Source organism: Coregonus lavaretus, assembly GCF_964263955.1.
Source record: "Coregonus lavaretus genome assembly, contig: HAP1_SCAFFOLD_3078, whole genome shotgun sequence".
NCBI classification, from domain to species: domain Eukaryota; kingdom Metazoa; phylum Chordata; class Actinopteri; order Salmoniformes; family Salmonidae; genus Coregonus; species Coregonus lavaretus.
The window spans coordinates 25,437-45,505 of record NW_028162969.1 but is presented as its reverse complement, the minus strand read 5'-3'; the positions used below and the strand labels follow the sequence as shown (position 1 = coordinate 45,505).

Here is a 20,069-nt window from a genome sequence, read left to right as displayed (position 1 = left end):
TGACAAATTTCCATCGGTCTAATGTCCATTGCTCGTGTTTCTTGGCCCAAGCAAGTCTCTTCTTCTTATTGGTGTCCTTTAGTAGTCGTTTCTTTGCAGCAATTCAACCACAAAGGCCTGATTTCACACAGTCCCCTCTGAACAGTTGATGTTGAGATGTGTCTGTTACTTGAACTCTGTGAAGCATTTATTTGGGTTGCAATTTCTGAGGCTGGGAACTTTAATGAACTTATCCTATGCAGCAAGTTAACATGAGAGGTAACTCTGGGTCTTCCATTGGTCTTTTACCAAATAGGGCTATCTTCTGTAAACCCCCTCTACCTTGTCACAACACAACTGATTGTCATCAAGTCAAAGGATGGCTACTTTGAATAATCTCAAATATAAAATATATATTGATTTGTTTACCACTTTTTTGGTTACTACATGATTCCTTATGTGTTATTTCATAGTTTTGATCTCTTCACTATTATTCTACAATGTAGAAAATAGTAAAAATAAAGAAAGACCCTTGAATGAGTAGGTGTTCTAAAACTTTTAACCTGTAGTGTATGTAATTTAGATATTTCTGTATTTCATTTTCAATAAATTTGCCAACATTTCTAAACAGGTTTTCACTTTGTCGTTATGGGGTATTGTGTGTAGATGGGTGAGAAAAATATATTTAATCCATTTTGAATTCAGGCTGTAACACAACAAAATGTGGAATAAGTCGAGGGGTATGAATACTTTCTGAAGGCACTGTCTTTGCTTAGACCACTGTTGTTCTGTTATTACGGTTTAAGTGCAGTACTGTCATTAGTAACGACTTACATAAGGCACAAAGTAGGGCTGTGTCCCACCCTATCCCACCTCTTCCCAAGATGCAGTCTCAACCCTTTACAGTACAGTTTTTGTAACTGTAAATAATATCTCCTCTCGCTCTGTTTCTAAACAGGCGTTTGGCAATGCAAAGACTGCACAGAACAACAACTCCAGCCGCTTTGGGAAGTTCATCCGGGTCAACTATCTGGAGAGTGGGTCGGTGAGAGGGTAAGGCAGTGTGTTTGTGTTATCATGTATTCCATGACATATTTCATACCATAGCAACAACTGTCGCTGCATGATAGCAGCATCACAGAAACAAAATACCATTCACTTTTAAATCAGTGAATTGGTTTATTTTGGTTTGCCTGGGTGCCTGTATGTTTCTGCTCTCTTGCCAACTTCTTATGGCAAGAGCACAAAGATCTGGGACCAGGCTATATTTCCTCACTGAATGGCAATCACATTTTCATCAGTGAGTTTCTGGCTAAAATTGAATCTCATTGTAATTAATTGGTTTATTTATGTAGTTCCTTGCTGCCAGTGTCTCTAACATGACTGCTGTCATAACCTTTCTTTTTAGTTCACAGCACAGCCATTTGGCTTTATTTTACAAATCAGACATAAGTACACAAACCACACTTCTATCAGTTGTTGGTATTGATTGATCTGTTTGTCTCCCTTGCAGGGCAGTAATTGAGAAGTACTTGGTGGAAAAGTGTCGACTGGTGTTCAGAGCTAAGAGTGAAAGGTATGGCTGGACTAGCAGAGATCTGACACACACACACACAGGTATGGATGGACTAGCAGGGAAGACCTGGCGCTTGACAAACATTTTTGCGCTATTGACATCAATGAATGATTCAAGGGAAAGCCAGAGTTGCACCTGCTTATCTACATTTTGACTCTGTCCCTTACTGAATGAGTCCTTGCTTTGCGATGTAGAAATGAGCACATCCAAGAAGACTCAGTTCATTGTGAAAGTGTCAACACTAATTCAGGAAATTCACGCTTTGACTCAATCTCAGATCATGAATTGTACAGAAGCTTTTCATTTGTCATAGGAGCATCACATCAACTATTCTCTGAAGCAATTTTCTGCTTCTTACTTTACATTTACATCATTTAGCAGCCGCTCTTATCCAGAGCGACTTACAGTTAGTGCATACATTTTTATTTATTTTTTATACTGGCCCCCTGTGGGAATCGAACCCACAACCCTGGCGTTGCAAACGCCATGCTCTAACAACTGAGCTACCTCCCTGCCGGCCATTCCCTCCCCTATCCTAGACGACGCTGGGCCAATTGTGCGCCGCCCCATTGGTCTCCCGGTTGCGGCCGGCTACGACAGAGCCTGGATTCGAACCAGGATCTCTAGTGGCACAGCTAGCACTGCGATGCAGTGCCTTAGACCACTGCGCCACTCGGGAGACTTTCACAGGCTGTGAGGTTAATGCCACACACACAGCATGCGCTCCTTGTTATTCTTTTAGGTCCCCTTATTTAAAGTTTAACCCTGGTCTGAAGTGTAACTTAATATGAAAGTGAAGTAGACTTTAATTCAAGGAATGCGGAAAAGCATAGAGAAGGTATAAGTGATAGCACCGCTGTACATTACTCTCATGCTGCAAAATGGAAACTAATGATGGAAACACTTAAAGATGGACTCCACGTTAGGGGATACGGCAACGCTGTTCGATATCAGATAATTACTGGTTAACAGTTAAGTACCTTACTGTACAAAAATCGCTTTTTAGCGAAAAATAATTTCTCATGCAAGAGTTTTGCTAGGACTGTCTGGGAGTGGTCTGAGTGGGGAGGGGAAAACTGAAAACTGGCTGTTATTGGCAGAGAGGTTTGAACTCGTTGTTATTGGTCTATTAACCAATTTACCGCCTGGTGATGTCACCAGGAAAGCCGAAACTCCCACCCATGCAAACCTGCTGATTAGAAGGTCCTGTTTAGATTGTATTTTCAACAAGCAGCTATTAGGAAATAACACCGATTTTTTTTTATTTGTAACACTTTTACAGTGTTAGTTTCATCAGCTGTTGTACAATATGATACAAAACACAGGACAAATCACACAATCACACCATTTGAATCAATTAGTGACAATGTTTATTACTGATTCATGCACTATATATACACTAATGATTAACAGTCTATGACTGGGGACCTATGTTTTTACTGACCAGGAAATACCCAGAGCCTTACGGTAGTTGTTGCCTATAACTAAGGCCTGGAATTTTTCCTGGTCAGGTCATGCAGTCAGAAAAAACTCCTGGCCCTCTCTACAGTACAGTATAGCCTCTAACATCTGACTTTCAGGAACTACTACATGTTCTAGTACCTGCTGGTGGGGGGCTTCTGACTGAAACACACACAGTATGACCTCTGACCCTTGACCTCCAGGAACTACCACGTGTTCTACTACCTGCTGGTGGGAGCGTCCAAGGAGGAGCAGAGAGAGTTCAGTCTGCTGCAGCCTGAAGACTACACATACCTACAACAGGTACACACACATATGCGCGCGCACACACACACACACACACACACACAATCACACAGCAACACAGGGTAAACACCAGTTCAACTGTATGGAAGTCATTACTTGTATAACTTTTCATACGAAAGCCTGGTCTGGAGCGCTCAACTCTATTGTTGTATTCATTATTAATGTTGTGTCCCAAATGGCACCCTATTCCCTATATAGGGCACAACTTTTGATCAGTGCCCATATGACTCTGGTCAAAAGTAGTGCAAACTATGTAGGGAATTGTGCCATTGGCCCTGATCAAAAGTAGTGCACTATATAGGTAATAGGGTGCCATTGGCCCTGATAAAAAGTAGTGCACTATGTAGGGAATAGGGTGACTTAGTGTCAGAGTTCATCTCTAGTCTAAACTGCCCTATCATGTGGCTCTGACTGTTACATTATGATCTGTTAGTGCACGTCTGTCTGTCATCAGGGTAATACCTGTCTGTATAGAATAACTATCTTCAAAGTAATGACTCGGGACGTCGGTTGTGAGATGAAAGCTTCTTTTTAGTAATAATACTTGTTCATGTTACATTTTACTGCTTTAGATTTTAAAAACAATAAAAGAAAGTTGCTAGCGAAAGCCAGGATAATCACTTGTACATAACTGGCGCGTTCTCGTTTTTCTTACTTCCTGTCGCAAGGCATTCTGGTACTTGCAGTCAATAGCGTAATCCAATACTAACCAATACAACAGAAATATTTACATAGTTCTCTCAACCTCCATCACATGAATTCTAATACAATTAGTCTTACATATGTAAATAACTCAATAGCTCAATGAATTCACTGTAAACATTAGCTCTGTAACCCATTAAAGTTACAACAGTCTGTAAGCCTGTACTCTAGGTCAGCAATACAGATGCTAAAAGCATATTTGTCTTCATATTTTCTCTTTATTTTCTGTCAATTGTCTCTCTATTTTCTCTATTTTTTGTTTTAAGTGGATTGACATTTTAAAAAGTTTGTTTCAATTAGTTATCTCTGTCACTCTGCTCAGGATAACTTTCATTTAGAAGACGCTGAGGATCTCAGACATGAGTTCAAGAGGCTTCATCAGGCCATGGAGATGGTGGGATTCCTGCCCTCCACTAAAAAACAGTACGTATGGATACTTTTAGGGTTAACTCTTCAGGGGAGCGAGACAGAGCGTGTGCAACGAAACGAGAAAGCGTGAAGGAGACAGAGGGAGACTGAGATAATGACAAAATAGAGAGCGCCAGATCTCTATAAACCAGTTTATCTCAGAAACCTTATCCTCTCCTGTTTACGTCCCCTGTACCATTCTCTTGTCATCTCTCATGATCCCTGATGATATCTCTTTCATGAAAAGTTTCTGTCACAGTCAAACCTGATGGAACTAAAACAGTCTGTATTTAACATAACAACTCTCCAAGAATTGCACCTCTCTCCCCCATGGCCACAGCAGGTTAGAGCTTGTCAGTCCTAGCAGGAGAAAAATGCAGGGAACATTTCAGCAGCAGACATCTGATCATGGTCTTAGGGTGTGGCAGGTGGAACAGTAGATCTTTGTTACTCACCTGGTGGCCTACTGGGGTTGTTTCTCTATGTAATTATATGGTAGCTCGTAAATGATCATGTGTGTATATGTGTATTGTGTCCTTGAAATAAGGATGATGCAATAACTCCTACTAGCCAGTGAGAGGCGCTCCTGGTGTGTGAGACTGTTATCCAGGTGTATTGTGCCCTATGTTTTCTTGTGCAGGATATGATCAGTAATAAAGGTGTATTGTATAATAATTGTGCGTGTCTGTGTAGGATATTTTCCATGCTCTCTGCCATCCTGTATCTGGGCAACGTGACGTACACCCAATCAGAAGATGGCCAGGAGCTGGAGGCAGGGCCAGCAGACGTCCTCTCAACCCTGTCTGACCTGCTCAAGGTACAGGTATCAATCTATCACTCAATCAATATCTTTATTATCTCACCTACTCAAGGTAGAGGAATCAATCAATCTTTAGTCTCACCTGCTTAGAGGAACACCTGTACACTGCGTTAACTGACAGTCTGCTCTGTTCTCATAGGTCAAACAGGAGTTGCTGGGGGAGGCTTTGACCAAGAGGAAACAAAAAACAGCCAATGACAAACTAGTTTTACACTACACTCTCAAAGAGGTAGGGGTTCTAACACCAGTTACATTTATTTTCCTTTTTCTATCTCACATGACATGAGAGGGAAAACTCCAGACAGTAGTTATAGCCAGGATCTGGAGATGTTCCTTGTCAGGTCATGTGTGGTCAGAAAAAAATTGGTGCCCTGGTGTTGTGGACTTATATGGCTCTTGTTGGCTTTCAGCCTTTTTTGTGGTGTTTCTTGCTGTTATCTTATAGGCCATAACGTTGTCTTGTCATTGTCCTACCCAGGCTGTGACTACTGTTGTCTTGGTGTTGTCCTACCCAGGCTGTGACCATGGTTGTCTTGTCATTGTCCTACCCAGGCTGTGACCATGGTTGTCTTGTTGTTGTCCTACCCAGGCTGTGACTATGCTCCCTGACCAAGGCCCTTCTCCGCCGATTGCTCCATTTGGCTGAGTGGCCAGCTCTAGGAAGAGTCTTGGTGGTTCCAAACTTCATCCATTTAAGAATGATGGAGGCCACTGTGTTCGTGGGGACCTTCAATGCTGCAGAAATGTTTTGGTACCATTCCCCAGATCTGTACCTCGACACAATCCTGTTTCAGACCTCTACGGACAATTCCTTCGACCTCATGGCATGCACTGTCAACTGTGGGACATTATATAGACAGGTGTGTGCCTTTCCAAATCATGTCCAATTAATTGAATTTACCACAGGTGGACTCCAATGAAGTTGTAGAAACATCTCAAGGATGATCAATGGAAACAGGATGCACCTGAGCTCAATTTCGAGTCTCATAGCAAAGGGTATGAATATTTATGTAAATAAGGTATTTTATTTATTTTTAATACATTTGTAAGAAAAATATATATAAAAACCTGTTTTTCGCTTTGTCATAATTGGATATTGTGTGTAGATTTGTATTTAATCAATTTTAGAATAAGGCTGTAACGTAACAATGTGGAGAAAGTGAATGCACGTACACAAGTTGCTTATCAAGAAGACGTGTTCCTGAGTGGCCTAGTTACAGTTTTGACTTAAATTGGCTTAAATCTATCAACAACTAACTTGACAAATTTAAAAAATCATTTAAAAAAGAATAATGTGCAACTATTGTAAAATCCAGGTGTGCAAAGCTCTTAGACTTACCCAGAAAGACTCTCAGCCGTAATCACTGGCAAAGGTGATTCTAACATGTATTGACTAAGGGGTGTGAATACTTACACTACTGTTCAAAAGTTTTAGAACACCTACTCATTCAAGGGTTTTTCTTAATTTTTACTATTTTCTACATTGTAGAATAATAGTGATTCTTCAAATAGCCACCCTTTGCCTTCATGACAGCTTTGCACCCTCTTGGCATTCTCTCAACTAGTGTCACCTGGAATGCTTATCCAACAGTCTTGAAGGAGTTCCCACATATGCTGAGCACTTGTTTGCTGCTTTTCCTTCACTCTGTGGTCCGACTCATCCCAAACCATCTCAATTTGGTTGAGGTTGGGGGAGGCCAAGTCATCTGTGGAGGCCAGGTCATCTGATGCAGCACTCCATCACTCTCCTTCTTGGTAAAATAGCCCTTACACAGCCTGGAGGTGTGTTGGGTCATTGTCTTGTTGAAAAACAAATGATAGTCCCACTAAGCCCAAACCAGATGGGATGGCGATTCGCTGCAGAATGCTGTGGTAGCCATGCTGGTTAAGTGTGCCTTGAATCAATAAATCACAGACGGTGTCACCAGCAAAGCACCCCCACACCATAACACCACCTCCTCCATGCTTTATGGTGGGAAATACACATGCAGAGATCATCCGTTCACCCACACCGCGTCTCACAAAGACCAAATGACAAATTTCCATCGGTCTAATGTCCATTGCTCGTGTTTCTTGGCCCAAGCAAGTCTCTTCTTCTTATTGGTGTCCTTTAGTAGTCGTTTCTTTGCAGCAATTCAACCACAAAGGCCTGATTTCACACAGTCCCCTCTGAACAGTTGATGTTGAGATGTGTCTGTTACTTGAACTCTGTGAAGCATTTATTTGGGTTGCAATTTCTGAGGCTGGGAACTTTAATGAACTTATCCTATGTAGCAAGTTAACATGAGAGGTAACTCTGGGTCTTCCATTGGTCTTTTACCAAATAGGGCTATCTTCTGTAAACCCCCTCTACCTTGTCACAACACAACTGATTGTCATCAAGTCAAAGGATGGCTACTTTGAATAATCTCAAATATAAAATATATATTGATTTGTTTACCACTTTTTTGGTTACTACATGATTCCTTATGTGTTATTTCATAGTTTTGATCTCTTCACTATTATTCTTGTCATGAGCCTCTCACTCCACCGGGTTACCACCTTTATTTTCTTCCACTCTGCTCACCACTCTCTCTACTCAGCCTAACTAGCTCCACCTGTCCCTGCTCTGCTCTGCTCTAATTACTCTGCCAGCTGCGCTGCATTACCCACTACCTCTCCCAGTATTTAAAGCCCTGTCTTTCAGCTCTCCTGTGTCAGATCGTCTGCAAAGCTCACACCCGGAACCTGTTTGCTCGCGCTTCTGGCTCACCCTGGTTTTGTGACCCCGGACCTGCCTGATTTTTGGATACTCTTCTGCCCCAGGAGATCCAGACCTGCTTTCTGCCATAACGACTCCTGACTACTCTTCATTCCCGGTAACTCTGACCAGCCTTCTGCCTTGCTACTACGTATTCTGGATTTCCCTTGAACTGTACTGCTGCCTTGTTTCATTCCGCCCTGTTGTGTCTGTGTCTCCCCCCCCCAGGACTTCTGGACCACCCACCACCGGCTTCATAGGACGCATCGCTGCCACTGGGGGGGGCACAGACCCAGCACATTGGACGGGATCCCTGTTACCCCTGGAGCCTTCATTCACTCCCTACTTCCCTTTTCCCTTAAGTTTTAATAAACTTTCTGGTGTGACGCAATTGTGGTCCTCTGGTCGTCTGTCTGAACCGTGACAGTACGATCTGACCATTATGGACTCAGCGCACACTTCCCCCGACATGGAAACCGACGAGCATGAGCAGCAGTTCCAGCAGCAGCAACAACAACTCGCCATGATCATTCAACTCCTCACCAACCTTACCCCAGCCAGTCTGCCCACCAGCCCTGCCTCCGAGTTACCTGCCCCGGTCATTGCAGCCGCTGCTCCGGAACCCAAGATCGGAAACCCCGAGCGGTTCAACGGCGATTCAACCCAGGTCCGGCCATTCCTGACTAGCTGCCGACTTCAGTTCTCCTTGCAGCCAAGGACCTTCGCCACGGAGGGGGCTAAAGTTGGGTATGCCATCACTCACCTGACGGGCCGAGCTCGACTCTGGGGAACAGCAGAGTTCGAACGTCAAACCCCCGCATGTGCAATCTTCGACCTGTTTGCTGAGGAGATGCTGAAGGTGTTTGACCTGGATTCACCAACCGCAGAGGCGTCTCGTGAACTGTTCAGTATTCGACAAGGCAGACGTACAGTCGCAGACCATTCCATCGACTTCCGAACCCTGGCTAGACGAAGTTCTTGGAACACACCATCGTTGGTGGACGCGTTCTTCCATAGTTTGGCTGACTATATCAAGGACGAGTTGGTCTCCCATGAACTGCCTTCCACTCTTGATGAAGCCATCGCACTGACTGTCAGGATCGACAGAAGGATACAGACCCGTCGTCGTGAGAGGGGGCGCCAAGGTCCACCTACTACCGGCATTCGGAGAGATCCGACTGGGCTCCTGTCATCTACTGCCACTCACCCAGGTCAGCTTGATCAGTCTGAGCCTATGGAGATTGGGCGAGCCTCTCTCACTCCTGCAGAGCGCCAGCGCCGCTTCACCTCAAACCTCTGCCTCTATTGTGGAGGTGATGGACATCGTGTGGTAACCTGCCCTTTAAAGGGCCGAAGCTCACCGGGCATAGGGGGAGTCCGGTTGAGTTCAATGACCATCCAGTCCTCCGACCGCAAACCCCTGCTGCAAGTTCACCTCCGCCTCTCTGATTCAACTCACACCCTGGCTGCTCTGGTGGATTCTGGCGCCGAAGCCAACATAATGGACATCAAGCTGGCACGCCAACTGGGACTGGAGAACCTCCGTTTGACACCTCCTATTCCTGCCCGGGCACTGGACGGACACTTACTCGGATCGGTCACTCATGTCACGGCCCCGGTCTCGATGGGTCTGTCCGGAAACCATCAAGAAACTATCCAGTTTCACCTGCTCCCCTCTCCAGGCCAACCCCTCATCCTGGGTTACCCATGGCTCCGCCGGCACAACCCTCAGCTCGACTGGGTGACCGGGGTGATCAGGGAGTGGGGAGAGGACTGCCACCGAACCTGCCTGCTTGCTGCCGCACTACCCCCTCGGCCAGTACCTACTAACTCCGCTCCTGACCTCTCCAATGTCCCAGAATGCTACCATGGTCTCAGAGAAGTGTTTAACAAAGCTAGAGCCACATCTCTGCCCCCTCACCGACCGTACGACTGTGCCATCGACCTCCTCCCTGGAACAGCCCCTCCAAAGGGCCGTCTTTATTCGTTGTCTGCTCCTGAAAGAAAGTCCATGGAGGACTACATCAATGGCTCCCTGTCCGCAGGATTAATCCGTTCATCTTCATCTCCTGCTGGTGCTGGCTTCTTCTTTGTGGGGAAGAAGGACGGATCTCTTCGCCCCTGCATCGACTACAGGGGACTCAACGACATCACAGTGAAAAACCGTTACCCTCTGCCTCTGCTCACCTCTGCTTTTGAGTTGCTCCAGGGAGCCACTGTTTTTACCAAGTTGGATCTCAGAAACGCTTACCACCTAGTGCGGATCCGGGAGGGAGATGAATGGAAAACCGCATTCAATACACCAACAGGCCACTACGAGTATCTGGTTATGCCTTTTGGCCTCACCAATGCTCCTGCTGTGTTCCAGGCTCTAGTGAATGATGTACTGCGGGACATGTTAAACAAGTTTGTCTTCGTTTACCTGGATGACATCTTAATCTACTCCAGAAACCTGTCTGAACACACCCGCCATGTCCAGCAAGTCCTTCATCGTCTTCTGGAGAATTCCCTCTACGCCAAGGCAGAGAAATGTGAGTTTCACGTCAAGACAGTGGCCTTCCTGGGGTACATAGTGGCAGAGGGAAGTATCCAAATGGATCCTGCCAAAGTATCAGCAGTCACTTCATGGCCAGTTCCGGAGAACAGAAAGAAGCTGCAACAGTTTCTGGGGTTTGCTAACTTCTATAGAAAGTTTATCCGGAACTACAGTACCGTTGCTGCCCCTCTCACTGCTCTTACCAGCACCAAGCAACCCTTCACCTGGACCCCAGCAGCCGACAAAGCCTTCAGTACCCTCAAGGTGAGGTTCACCTCCGCTCCCATCCTCCAGATGCCTGATGTGGACCGGCAATTCATTGTGGAGGTGGACGCCTCGGATGTGGGAGTTGGTGCTGTGATTTCTCAGTGGGCTGCGGAGGATAGGAAGCTCCATCCCTGTGCCTTTTTCTCACGTCGGTTGTCCCCCTCTGAGTGCAATTACGACATAGGGAACCGTGAGCTGCTGGCTGTGAAGCTTGCCTTGGAGGAGTGGCGTCACTGGCTGGAGGGGTCCACCATTCCATTTCTCGTTTGGACCGATCATAAGAACTTGGAGTACATCCGCACGGCCAAACGGTTGAACTCCAGGCAGTCCCGCTGGGCCCTGTTCTTCACCAGGTTTAATTTCACTCTGTCATACCGGCCTGGATCACGCAACACCAAGCCAGACGCCCTCTCCCGTCAATTCCAGAAGGATGACACCCCCTCCAAGGACCCTGTGTCGATTCTGCCAAGTCCCTGCATCGTAGCAGCTCTGACCTGGGCTGTTGAGGAACAGGTGCTGGAAGCTCTCCGTAACCAGCCAGGTCCCAGCACTTGCCCAGCTGACCGCCTTTTTGTCCCCGAAAACCTGAGGTCCCAGGTCGTTCAGTGGGGACATGACTCCCGCCTAGCTTGTCACCCTGGCTCCACCCGCACTTACAACCTGCTCGCCCAGAGGTTCTGGTGGCCCTCTCTGAGAAAGGATGTACGGGAATTCGTCCAAGCCTGCCCCATCTGCAACCAACACAAGTCGTCCTGCCAGCCCCCAGCCGGATTGCTGCAGCCCCTGCCTGTGCCCAGACGTCCCTGGTCTCACATCGCCCTTGACTTTGTCACGGGGCTGCCCCCTTCAAGTGGCATGACCGTCATTCTCACCATAGTTGACCGTTTCAGCAAGATGGCACACTTCATTCCCCTCCCCAAGCTCCCAACCGCCAAGGAGACCGCCCAGGTGGTCCTGGAACACGTCTTCCGGATCCACGGACTGCCAAAGGATGTAGTTTCTGACCGTGGTCCACAATTCTCCTCCGCTTTTTGGAAGGAGTTCTGTCACCTGCTGGGAGCCACAGTCAGTCTGACTTCCGGATTCCATCCCCAATCCAATGGGCAGTCAGAGCGGGCAAATCAGGAGCTCGAGAAGGCACTGCGATGCATGACTTCACGCAACCCCCACTCCTGGTCGCAGCAATTGACATGGGTGGAGTACGCACACAATTCTCTGACCTGCTCTGCCATCGGTATGTCCCCTTTCCAATGCGTTTATGGATACCAGCCTCCTCTATTTGCCAGCCAGGAAGAGGAGGTTACTTGCCCATCTGCACTTGCTTTTGCCCGTCGATGTCGCCGCACCTGGTCACAAGCCCGAGCCACACTCCTCAGATCCGTTGCCAGCTACACTACCGGGGCCAACCGTCGGAGAATTCCTGCTCCCACCTACCATGTTGGTCAAAGGGTGTGGTTGTCATCGAAGAACCTGCCACTCAGGGTGGAGTCGCAGAAGCTGGCACCTCGGTTCATTGGCCCATTCCCTATCATAAGAGTGATTAGCCCAACTGCTGTCCGGCTCCAACTGCCTAATTCCCTGAGGGTGCACCCCACTTTCCATGTGTCTAAGATTAAGCCCATCCATGAGAGTCCGCTGGTCCCTGCTGCGCCTTGTCCTCCTCCTCCACGGCTCGTCGATGGTGGTCTGGTTTACACCGTCCGCCGCCTGCTTCGGTCCAGACGGAGGGGTAGGGGTCTCCAGTACCTCATTGACTGGGAGGGCTATGGACCTGAGGAAAGGACCTGGGTGCCAGCTAGTCGGATTGTGGATAGGACTCTCATCACCGCCTTCCACCAACGGCATCCTGATCAACCTGCAATCCGTAGGGGCCGCCCCAGAGGGGTCCCTAACCGTCCTGCCCGCTCGGCTTCCTGTCCTGTGCCTGATCCTGTCTCGGGACCTGTCCCATCTCCCGACCACGGCCCTCCGGCTTCCTCCGAGGATGAGGACGTTCACTCGGACCGTTCGGAGGAGTTCTAGCCCTCCTCCGGCTCCCCTCCTCCCGCCCGGCGTGGTGTTGCTCTTGGGACTTCTGGGGCCGTCCCTTGGGGGGGGGGTTCTGTCATGAGCCTCTCACTCCACCGGGTTACCACCTTTATTTTCTTCCACTCTGCTCACCACTCTCTCTACTCAGCCTAACTAGCTCCACCTGTCCCTGCTCTGCTCTGCTCTAATTACTCTGCCAGCTGCGCTGCATTACCCACTACCTCTCCCAGTATTTAAAGCCCTGTCTTTCAGCTCTCCTGTGTCAGATCGTCTGCAAAGCTCACACCCGGAACCTGTTTGCTCGCGCTTCTGGCTCACCCTGGTTTTGTGACCCCGGACCTGCCTGATTTTTGGATACTCTTCTGCCCCAGGAGATCCAGACCTGCTTTCTGCCATAACGACTCCTGACTACTCTTCATTCCCGGTAACTCTGACCAGCCTTCTGCCTTGCTACTACGTATTCTGGATTTCCCTTGAACTGTACTGCTGCCTTGTTTCATTCCGCCCTGTTGTGTCTGTGTCTCCCCCCCCCAGGACTTCTGGACCACCCACCACCGGCTTCATAGGACGCATCGCTGCCACTGGGGGGGGCACAGACCCAGCACATTGGACGGGATCCCTGTTACCCCTGGAGCCTTCATTCACTCCCTACTTCCCTTTTCCCTTAAGTTTTAATAAACTTTCTGGTGTGACGCAATTGTGGTCCTCTGGTCGTCTGTCTGAACCGTGACAATTCTACAATGTAGAAAATAGTAAAAATAAAGAAAGACCCTTGAATGAGTAGGTGTTCTAAAACTTTTAACCTGTAGTGTATGTAATTTAGATATTTCTGTATTTCATTTTCAATAAATTTGCCAACATTTCTAAACAGGTTTTCACTTTGTCGTTATGGGGTATTGTGTGTAGATGGGTGAGAAAAATATATTTAATCCATTTTGAATTCAGGCTGTAACACAACAAAATGTGGAATAAGTCGAGGGGTATGAATACTTTCTGAAGGCACTGTCTTTGCTTAGACCACTGTTGTTCTGTTATTACGGTTTAAGTGCAGTACTGTCATTAGTAACGACTTACATAAGGCACAAAGTAGGGCTGTGTCCCACCCTATCCCACCTCTTCCCAAGATGCAGTCTCAACCCTTTACAGTACAGTTTTTGTAACTGTAAATAATATCTCCTCTCGCTCTGTTTCTAAACAGGCGTTTGGCAATGCAAAGACTGCACAGAACAACAACTCCAGCCGCTTTGGGAAGTTCATCCGGGTCAACTATCTGGAGAGTGGGTCGGTGAGAGGGTAAGGCAGTGTGTTTGTGTTATCATGTATTCCATGACATATTTCATACCATAGCAACAACTGTCGCTGCATGATAGCAGCATCACAGAAACAAAATACCATTCACTTTTAAATCAGTGAATTGGTTTATTTTGGTTTGCCTGGGTGCCTGTATGTTTCTGCTCTCTTGCCAACTTCTTATGGCAAGAGCACAAAGATCTGGGACCAGGCTATATTTCCTCACTGAATGGCAATCACATTTTCATCAGTGAGTTTCTGGCTAAAATTGAATCTCATTGTAATTAATTGGTTTATTTATGTAGTTCCTTGCTGCCAGTGTCTCTAACATGACTGCTGTCATAACCTTTCTTTTTAGTTCACAGCACAGCCATTTGGCTTTATTTTACAAATCAGACATAAGTACACAAACCACACTTCTATCAGTTGTTGGTATTGATTGATCTGTTTGTCTCCCTTGCAGGGCAGTAATTGAGAAGTACTTGCTGGAAAAGTGTCGACTGGTGTTCAGAGCTAAGAGTGAAAGGTATGGCTGGACTAGCAGAGATCTGACACACACACACACAGGTATGGATGGACTAGCAGGGAAGACCTGGCGCTTGACAAACATTTTTGCGCTATTGACATCAATGAATGATTCAAGGGAAAGCCAGAGTTGCACCTGCTTATCTACATTTTGACTCTGTCCCTTACTGAATGAGTCCTTGCTTTGCGATGTAGAAATGAGCACATCCAAGAAGACTCAGTTCATTGTGAAAGTGTCAACACTAATTCAGGAAATTCACGCTTTGACTCAATCTCAGATCATGAATTGTACAGAAGCTTTTCATTTGTCATAGGAGCATCACATCAACTATTCTCTGAAGCAATTTTCTGCTTCTTACTTTACATTTACATCATTTAGCAGCCGCTCTTATCCAGAGCGACTTACAGTTAGTGCATACATTTTATTTATTTTTTTATACTGGCCCCCTGTGGGAATCGAACCCACAACCCTGGCGTTGCAAACGCCATGCTCTAACAACTGAGCTACCTCCCTGCCGGCCATTCCCTCCCCTATCCTAGACGACGCTGGGCCAATTGTGCGCCGCCCCATTGGTCTCCCGGTTGCGGCCGGCTACGACAGAGCCTGGATTCGAACCAGGATCTCTAGTGGCACAGCTAGCACTGCGATGCAGTGCCTTAGACCACTGCGCCACTCGGGAGACTTTCACAGGCTGTGAGGTTAATGCCACACACACAGCATGCGCTCCTTGTTATTCTTTTAGGTCCCCTTATTTAAAGTTTAACCCTGGTCTGAAGTGTAACTTAATATGAAAGTGAAGTAGACTTTAATTCAAGGAATGCGGAAAAGCATAGAGAAGGTATAAGTGATAGCACCGCTGTACATTACTCTCATGCTGCAAAATGGAAACTAATGATGGAAACACTTAAAGATGGACTCCACGTTAGGGGATACGGCAACGCTGTTCGATATCAGATAATTACTGGTTAACAGTTAAGTACCTTACTGTACAAAAATCGCTTTTTAGCGAAAAATAATTTCTCATGCAAGAGTTTTGCTAGGACTGTCTGGGAGTGGTCTGAGTGGGGAGGGGAAAACTGAAAACTGGCTGTTATTGGCAGAGAGGTTTGAACTCGTTGTTATTGGTCTATTAACCAATTTACCGCCTGGTGATGTCACCAGGAAAGCCGAAACTCCCACCCATGCAAACCTGCTGATTAGAAGGTCCTGTTTAGATTGTATTTTCAACAAGCAGCTATTAGGAAATAACACCGATTTTTTTTTATTTGTAACACTTTTACAGTGTTAGTTTCATCAGCTGTTGTACAATATGATACAAAACACAGGACAAATCACACAATCACACCATTTGAATCAATTAGTGACAATGTTTATTACTGATTCATGCACTATATATACACTAATGATTAACAGTCTATGACTGGGGACCTATATTTTTACTGACCAGGAAATACCCAGAGCCTTACGGTAGTTGTTGCCTATAACTAAGGCCTGGAATTTTTCCTGGTCAGGTCATGCAGTCAGAAAAAACTCCTGGCCCTCTCTACAGTACAGTATAGCCTCTAACATCTGACTTTCAGGAACTACTACATGTTCTAGTACCTGCTGGTGGGGGGCTTCTGACTGAAACACACACAGTATGACCTCTGACCCTTGACCTCCAGGAACTACCACGTGTTCTACTACCTGCTGGTGGGAGCGTCCAAGGAGGAGCAGAGAGAGTTCAGTCTGCTGCAGCCTGAAGACTACACATACCTACAACAGGTACACACACATATGCGTGCGCACACACACACACACACACACACACAATCACACAGCAACACAGGGTAAACACCAGTTCAACTGTATGGAAGTCATTACTTGTATAACTTTTCATACGAAAGCCTGGTCTGGAGCGCTCAACTCTATTGTTGTATTCATTATTAATGTTGTGTCCCAAATGGCACCCTATTCCCTATATAGGGCACAACTTTTGATCAGTACCCATATGACTCTGGTCAAAAGTAGTGCAAACTATGTAGGGAATTGTGCCATTGGCCCTGATCAAAAGTAGTGCACTATATAGGTAATAGGGTGCCATTGGCCCTGATAAAAAGTAGTGCACTATGTAGGGAATAGGGTGACTTAGTGTCAGAGTTCATCTCTAGTCTAAACTGCCCTATCATGTGGCTCTGACTGTTACATTATGATCTGTTAGTGCACGTCTGTCTGTCATCAGGGTAATACCTGTCTGTATAGAATAACTATCTTCAAAGTAATGACTCGGGACGTCGGTTGTGAGATGAAAGCTTCTTTTTAGTAATAATACTTGTTCATGTTACATTTTACTGCTTTAGATTTTAAAAACAATAAAAGAAAGTTGCTAGCGAAAGCCAGGATAATCACTTGTACATAACTGGCGCGTTCTCGTTTTTCTTACTTCCTGTCGCAAGGCATTCTGGTACTTGCAGTCAATAGCGTAATCCAATACTAACCAATACAACAGAAATATTTACATAGTTCTCTCAACCTCCATCACATGAATTCTAATACAATTAGTCTTACATATGTAAATAACTCAATAGCTCAATGAATTCACTGTAAACATTAGCTCTGTAACCCATTAAAGTTACAACAGTCTGTAAGCCTGTACTCTAGGTCAGCAATACAGATGCTAAAAGCATATTTGTCTTCATATTTTCTCTTTATTTTCTGTCAATTGTCTCTCTATTTTCTCTATTTTTTGTTTTAAGTGGATTGACATTTTAAAAAGTTTGTTTCAATTAGTTATCTCTGTCACTCTGCTCAGGATAACTTTCATTTAGAAGACGCTGAGGATCTCAGACATGAGTTCAAGAGGCTTCATCAGGCCATGGAGATGGTGGGATTCCTGCCCTCCACTAAAAAACAGTACGTATGGATACTTTTAGGGTTAACTCTTCAGGGGAGCGAGACAGAGCGTGTGCAACGAAACGAGAAAGCGTGAAGGAGACAGAGGGAGACTGAGATAATGACAAAATAGAGAGCGCCAGATCTCTATAAACCAGTTTATCTCAGAAACCTTATCCTCTCCTGTTTACGTCCCCTGTACCATTCTCTTGTCATCTCTCATGATCCCTGATGATATCTCTTTCATGAAAAGTTTCTGTCACAGTCAAACCTGATGGAACTAAAACAGTCTGTATTTAACATAACAACTCTCCAAGAATTGCACCTCTCTCCCCCATGGCCACAGCAGGTTAGAGCTTGTCAGTCCTAGCAGGAGAAAAATGCAGGGAACATTTCAGCAGCAGACATCTGATCATGGTCTTAGGGTGTGGCAGGTGGAACAGTAGATCTTTGTTACTCACCTGGTGGCCTACTGGGGTTGTTTCTCTATGTAATTATATGGTAGCTCGTAAATGATCATGTGTGTATATGTGTATTGTGTCCTTGAAATAAGGATGATGCAATAACTCCTACTAGCCAGTGAGAGGCGCTCCTGGTGTGTGAGACTGTTATCCAGGTGTATTGTGCCCTATGTTTTCTTGTGCAGGATATGATCAGTAATAAAGGTGTATTGTATAATAATTGTGCGTGTCTGTGTAGGATATTTTCCATGCTCTCTGCCATCCTGTATCTGGGCAACGTGACGTACACCCAATCAGAAGATGGCCAGGAGCTGGAGGCAGGGCCAGCAGACGTCCTCTCAACCCTGTCTGACCTGCTCAAGGTACAGGTATCAATCTATCACTCAATCAATATCTTTATTATCTCACCTACTCAAGGTAGAGGAATCAATCAATCTTTAGTCTCACCTGCTTAGAGGAACACCTGTACACTGCGTTAACTGACAGTCTGCTCTGTTCTCATAGGTCAAACAGGAGTTGCTGGGGGAGGCTTTGACCAAGAGGAAACAAAAAACAGCCAATGACAAACTAGTTTTACACTACACTCTCAAAGAGGTAGGGGTTCTAACACCAGTTACATTTATTTTCCTTTTTCTATCTCACATGACATGAGAGGGAAAACTCCAGACAGTAGTTATAGCCAGGATCTGGAGATGTTCCTTGTCAGGTAATGTGTGGTCAGAAAAAAATTGGTGCCCTGGTGTTGTGGACTTATATGGCTCTTGTTGGCTTTCAGCCTTTTTTGTGGTGTTTCTTGCTGTTATCTTATAGGCCATAACGTTGTCTTGTCATTGTCCTACCCAGGCTGTGACTACTGTTGTCTTGGTGTTGTCCTACCCAGGCTGTGACCATGGTTGTCTTGTCATTGTCCTACCCAGGCTGTGACCATGGTTGTCTTGTTGTTGTCCTACCCAGGCTGTGACTATGCTCCCTGACCAAGGCCCTTCTCCGCCGATTGCTCCATTTGGCTGAGTGGCCAGCTCTAGGAAGAGTCTTGGTGGTTCCAAACTTCATCCATTTAAGAATGATGGAGGCCACTGTGTTCGTGGGGACCTTCAATGCTGCAGAAATGTTTTGGTACCATTCCCCAGATCTGTACCTCGACACAATCCTGTTTCAGACCTCTACGGACAATTCCTTCGACCTCATGGCATGCACGGTCAACTGTGGGACATTATATAGACAGGTGTGTGCCTTTCCAAATCATGTCCAATTAATTGAATTTACCACAGGTGGACTCCAATGAAGTTGTAGAAACATCTCAAGGATGATCAATGGAAACAGGATGCACCTGAGCTCAATTTCGAGTCTCATAGCAAAGGGTATGAATATTTATGTAAATAAGGTATTTTATTTATTTTTAATACATTTGTAAGAAAAATATATATAAAAACCTGTTTTTCGCTTTGTCATAATTGGATATTGTGTGTAGATTTGTATTTAATCAATTTTAGAATAAGGCTGTAACGTAACAATGAGGAGAAAGTGAATGCACGTACACAAGTTGCTTATCAAGAAGATGTGTTCCTGAGTGGCCTAGTTACAGTTTTGACTTAAATTGGCTTAAATCTATCAACAACTAACTTGACAAATTTAAAAAATCATTTAAAAAAGAATAATGTGCAACTATTGTAAAATCCAGGTGTGCAAAGCTCTTAGACTTACCCAGAAAGACTCTCAGCCGTAATCACTGGCAAAGGTGATTCTAACATGTATTGACTAAGGGGTGTGAATACTTACACTACTGTTCAAAAGTTTTAGAACACCTACTCATTCAAGGGTTTTTCTTAATTTTTACTATTTTCTACATTGTAGAATAATAGTGATTCTTCAAATAGCCACCCTTTGCCTTCATGACAGCTTTGCACCCTCTTGGCATTCTCTCAACTAGTGTCACCTGGAATGCTTATCCAACAGTCTTGAAGGAGTTCCCACATATGCTGAGCACTTGTTTGCTGCTTTTCCTTCACTCTGTGGTCCGACTCATCCCAAACCATCTCAATTTGGTTGAGGTTGGGGGAGGCCAAGTCATCTGTGGAGGCCAGGTCATCTGATGCAG

At 45.6% G+C, this 20,069-nt stretch overlaps 2 protein-coding genes across 2 annotated transcripts; both read left to right on the top strand.

Moving 5' to 3' along the window:
• The first annotated feature begins 3,111 nt into the window (after window positions 1-3,111).
• Window positions 3,112-5,542, top strand: LOC311118633 (unconventional myosin-IXb-like). The gene is made up of 4 exons (XM_084193425.1): window positions 3,112-3,319; window positions 4,347-4,447; window positions 5,126-5,249; window positions 5,392-5,542. Exons 2-4 carry the CDS (start codon window positions 4,410-4,412, stop codon window positions 5,536-5,538), a joined length of 309 nt encoding a protein of 102 aa, XP_084049551.1. The 5' UTR covers window positions 3,112-3,319; window positions 4,347-4,409; the 3' UTR covers window positions 5,539-5,542.
• A 531-nt stretch (window positions 5,543-6,073) lies between these two features.
• On the top strand, window positions 6,074-18,622 carry LOC311118634 (unconventional myosin-IXb-like; the record flags this gene model as incomplete). Its single annotated transcript, XM_084193426.1, has 7 exons — window positions 6,074-6,112; window positions 14,022-14,116; window positions 14,577-14,639; window positions 16,304-16,403; window positions 17,431-17,531; window positions 18,210-18,333; window positions 18,476-18,622. The coding sequence occupies 7 exons, from the start codon at window positions 6,074-6,076 to the stop codon at window positions 18,620-18,622; spliced, it is 669 nt and encodes a 222-aa protein (XP_084049552.1).
• Between the last annotated feature and the right edge of the window lie 1,447 nt (window positions 18,623-20,069).

What these genes read in the sequence shown, in the direction of transcription:
- LOC311118633 (XM_084193425.1), top strand. Translation starts at nt 4,410, where the DNA reads ATGGAGATGGTGGGATTCCTGCCCTCCACTAAAAAACA. An exon ending in CTGCCCTCCACTAAAAAACA is followed by an intron (nt 4,448 to 5,125) that starts GTACGTATGGAT and finishes GTGTCTGTGTAG; the next exon opens with GATATTTTCCATGCTCTCTG. An exon ending in CCCTGTCTGACCTGCTCAAG is followed by an intron (nt 5,250 to 5,391) that starts GTACAGGTATCA and finishes CTGTTCTCATAG; the next exon opens with GTCAAACAGGAGTTGCTGGG.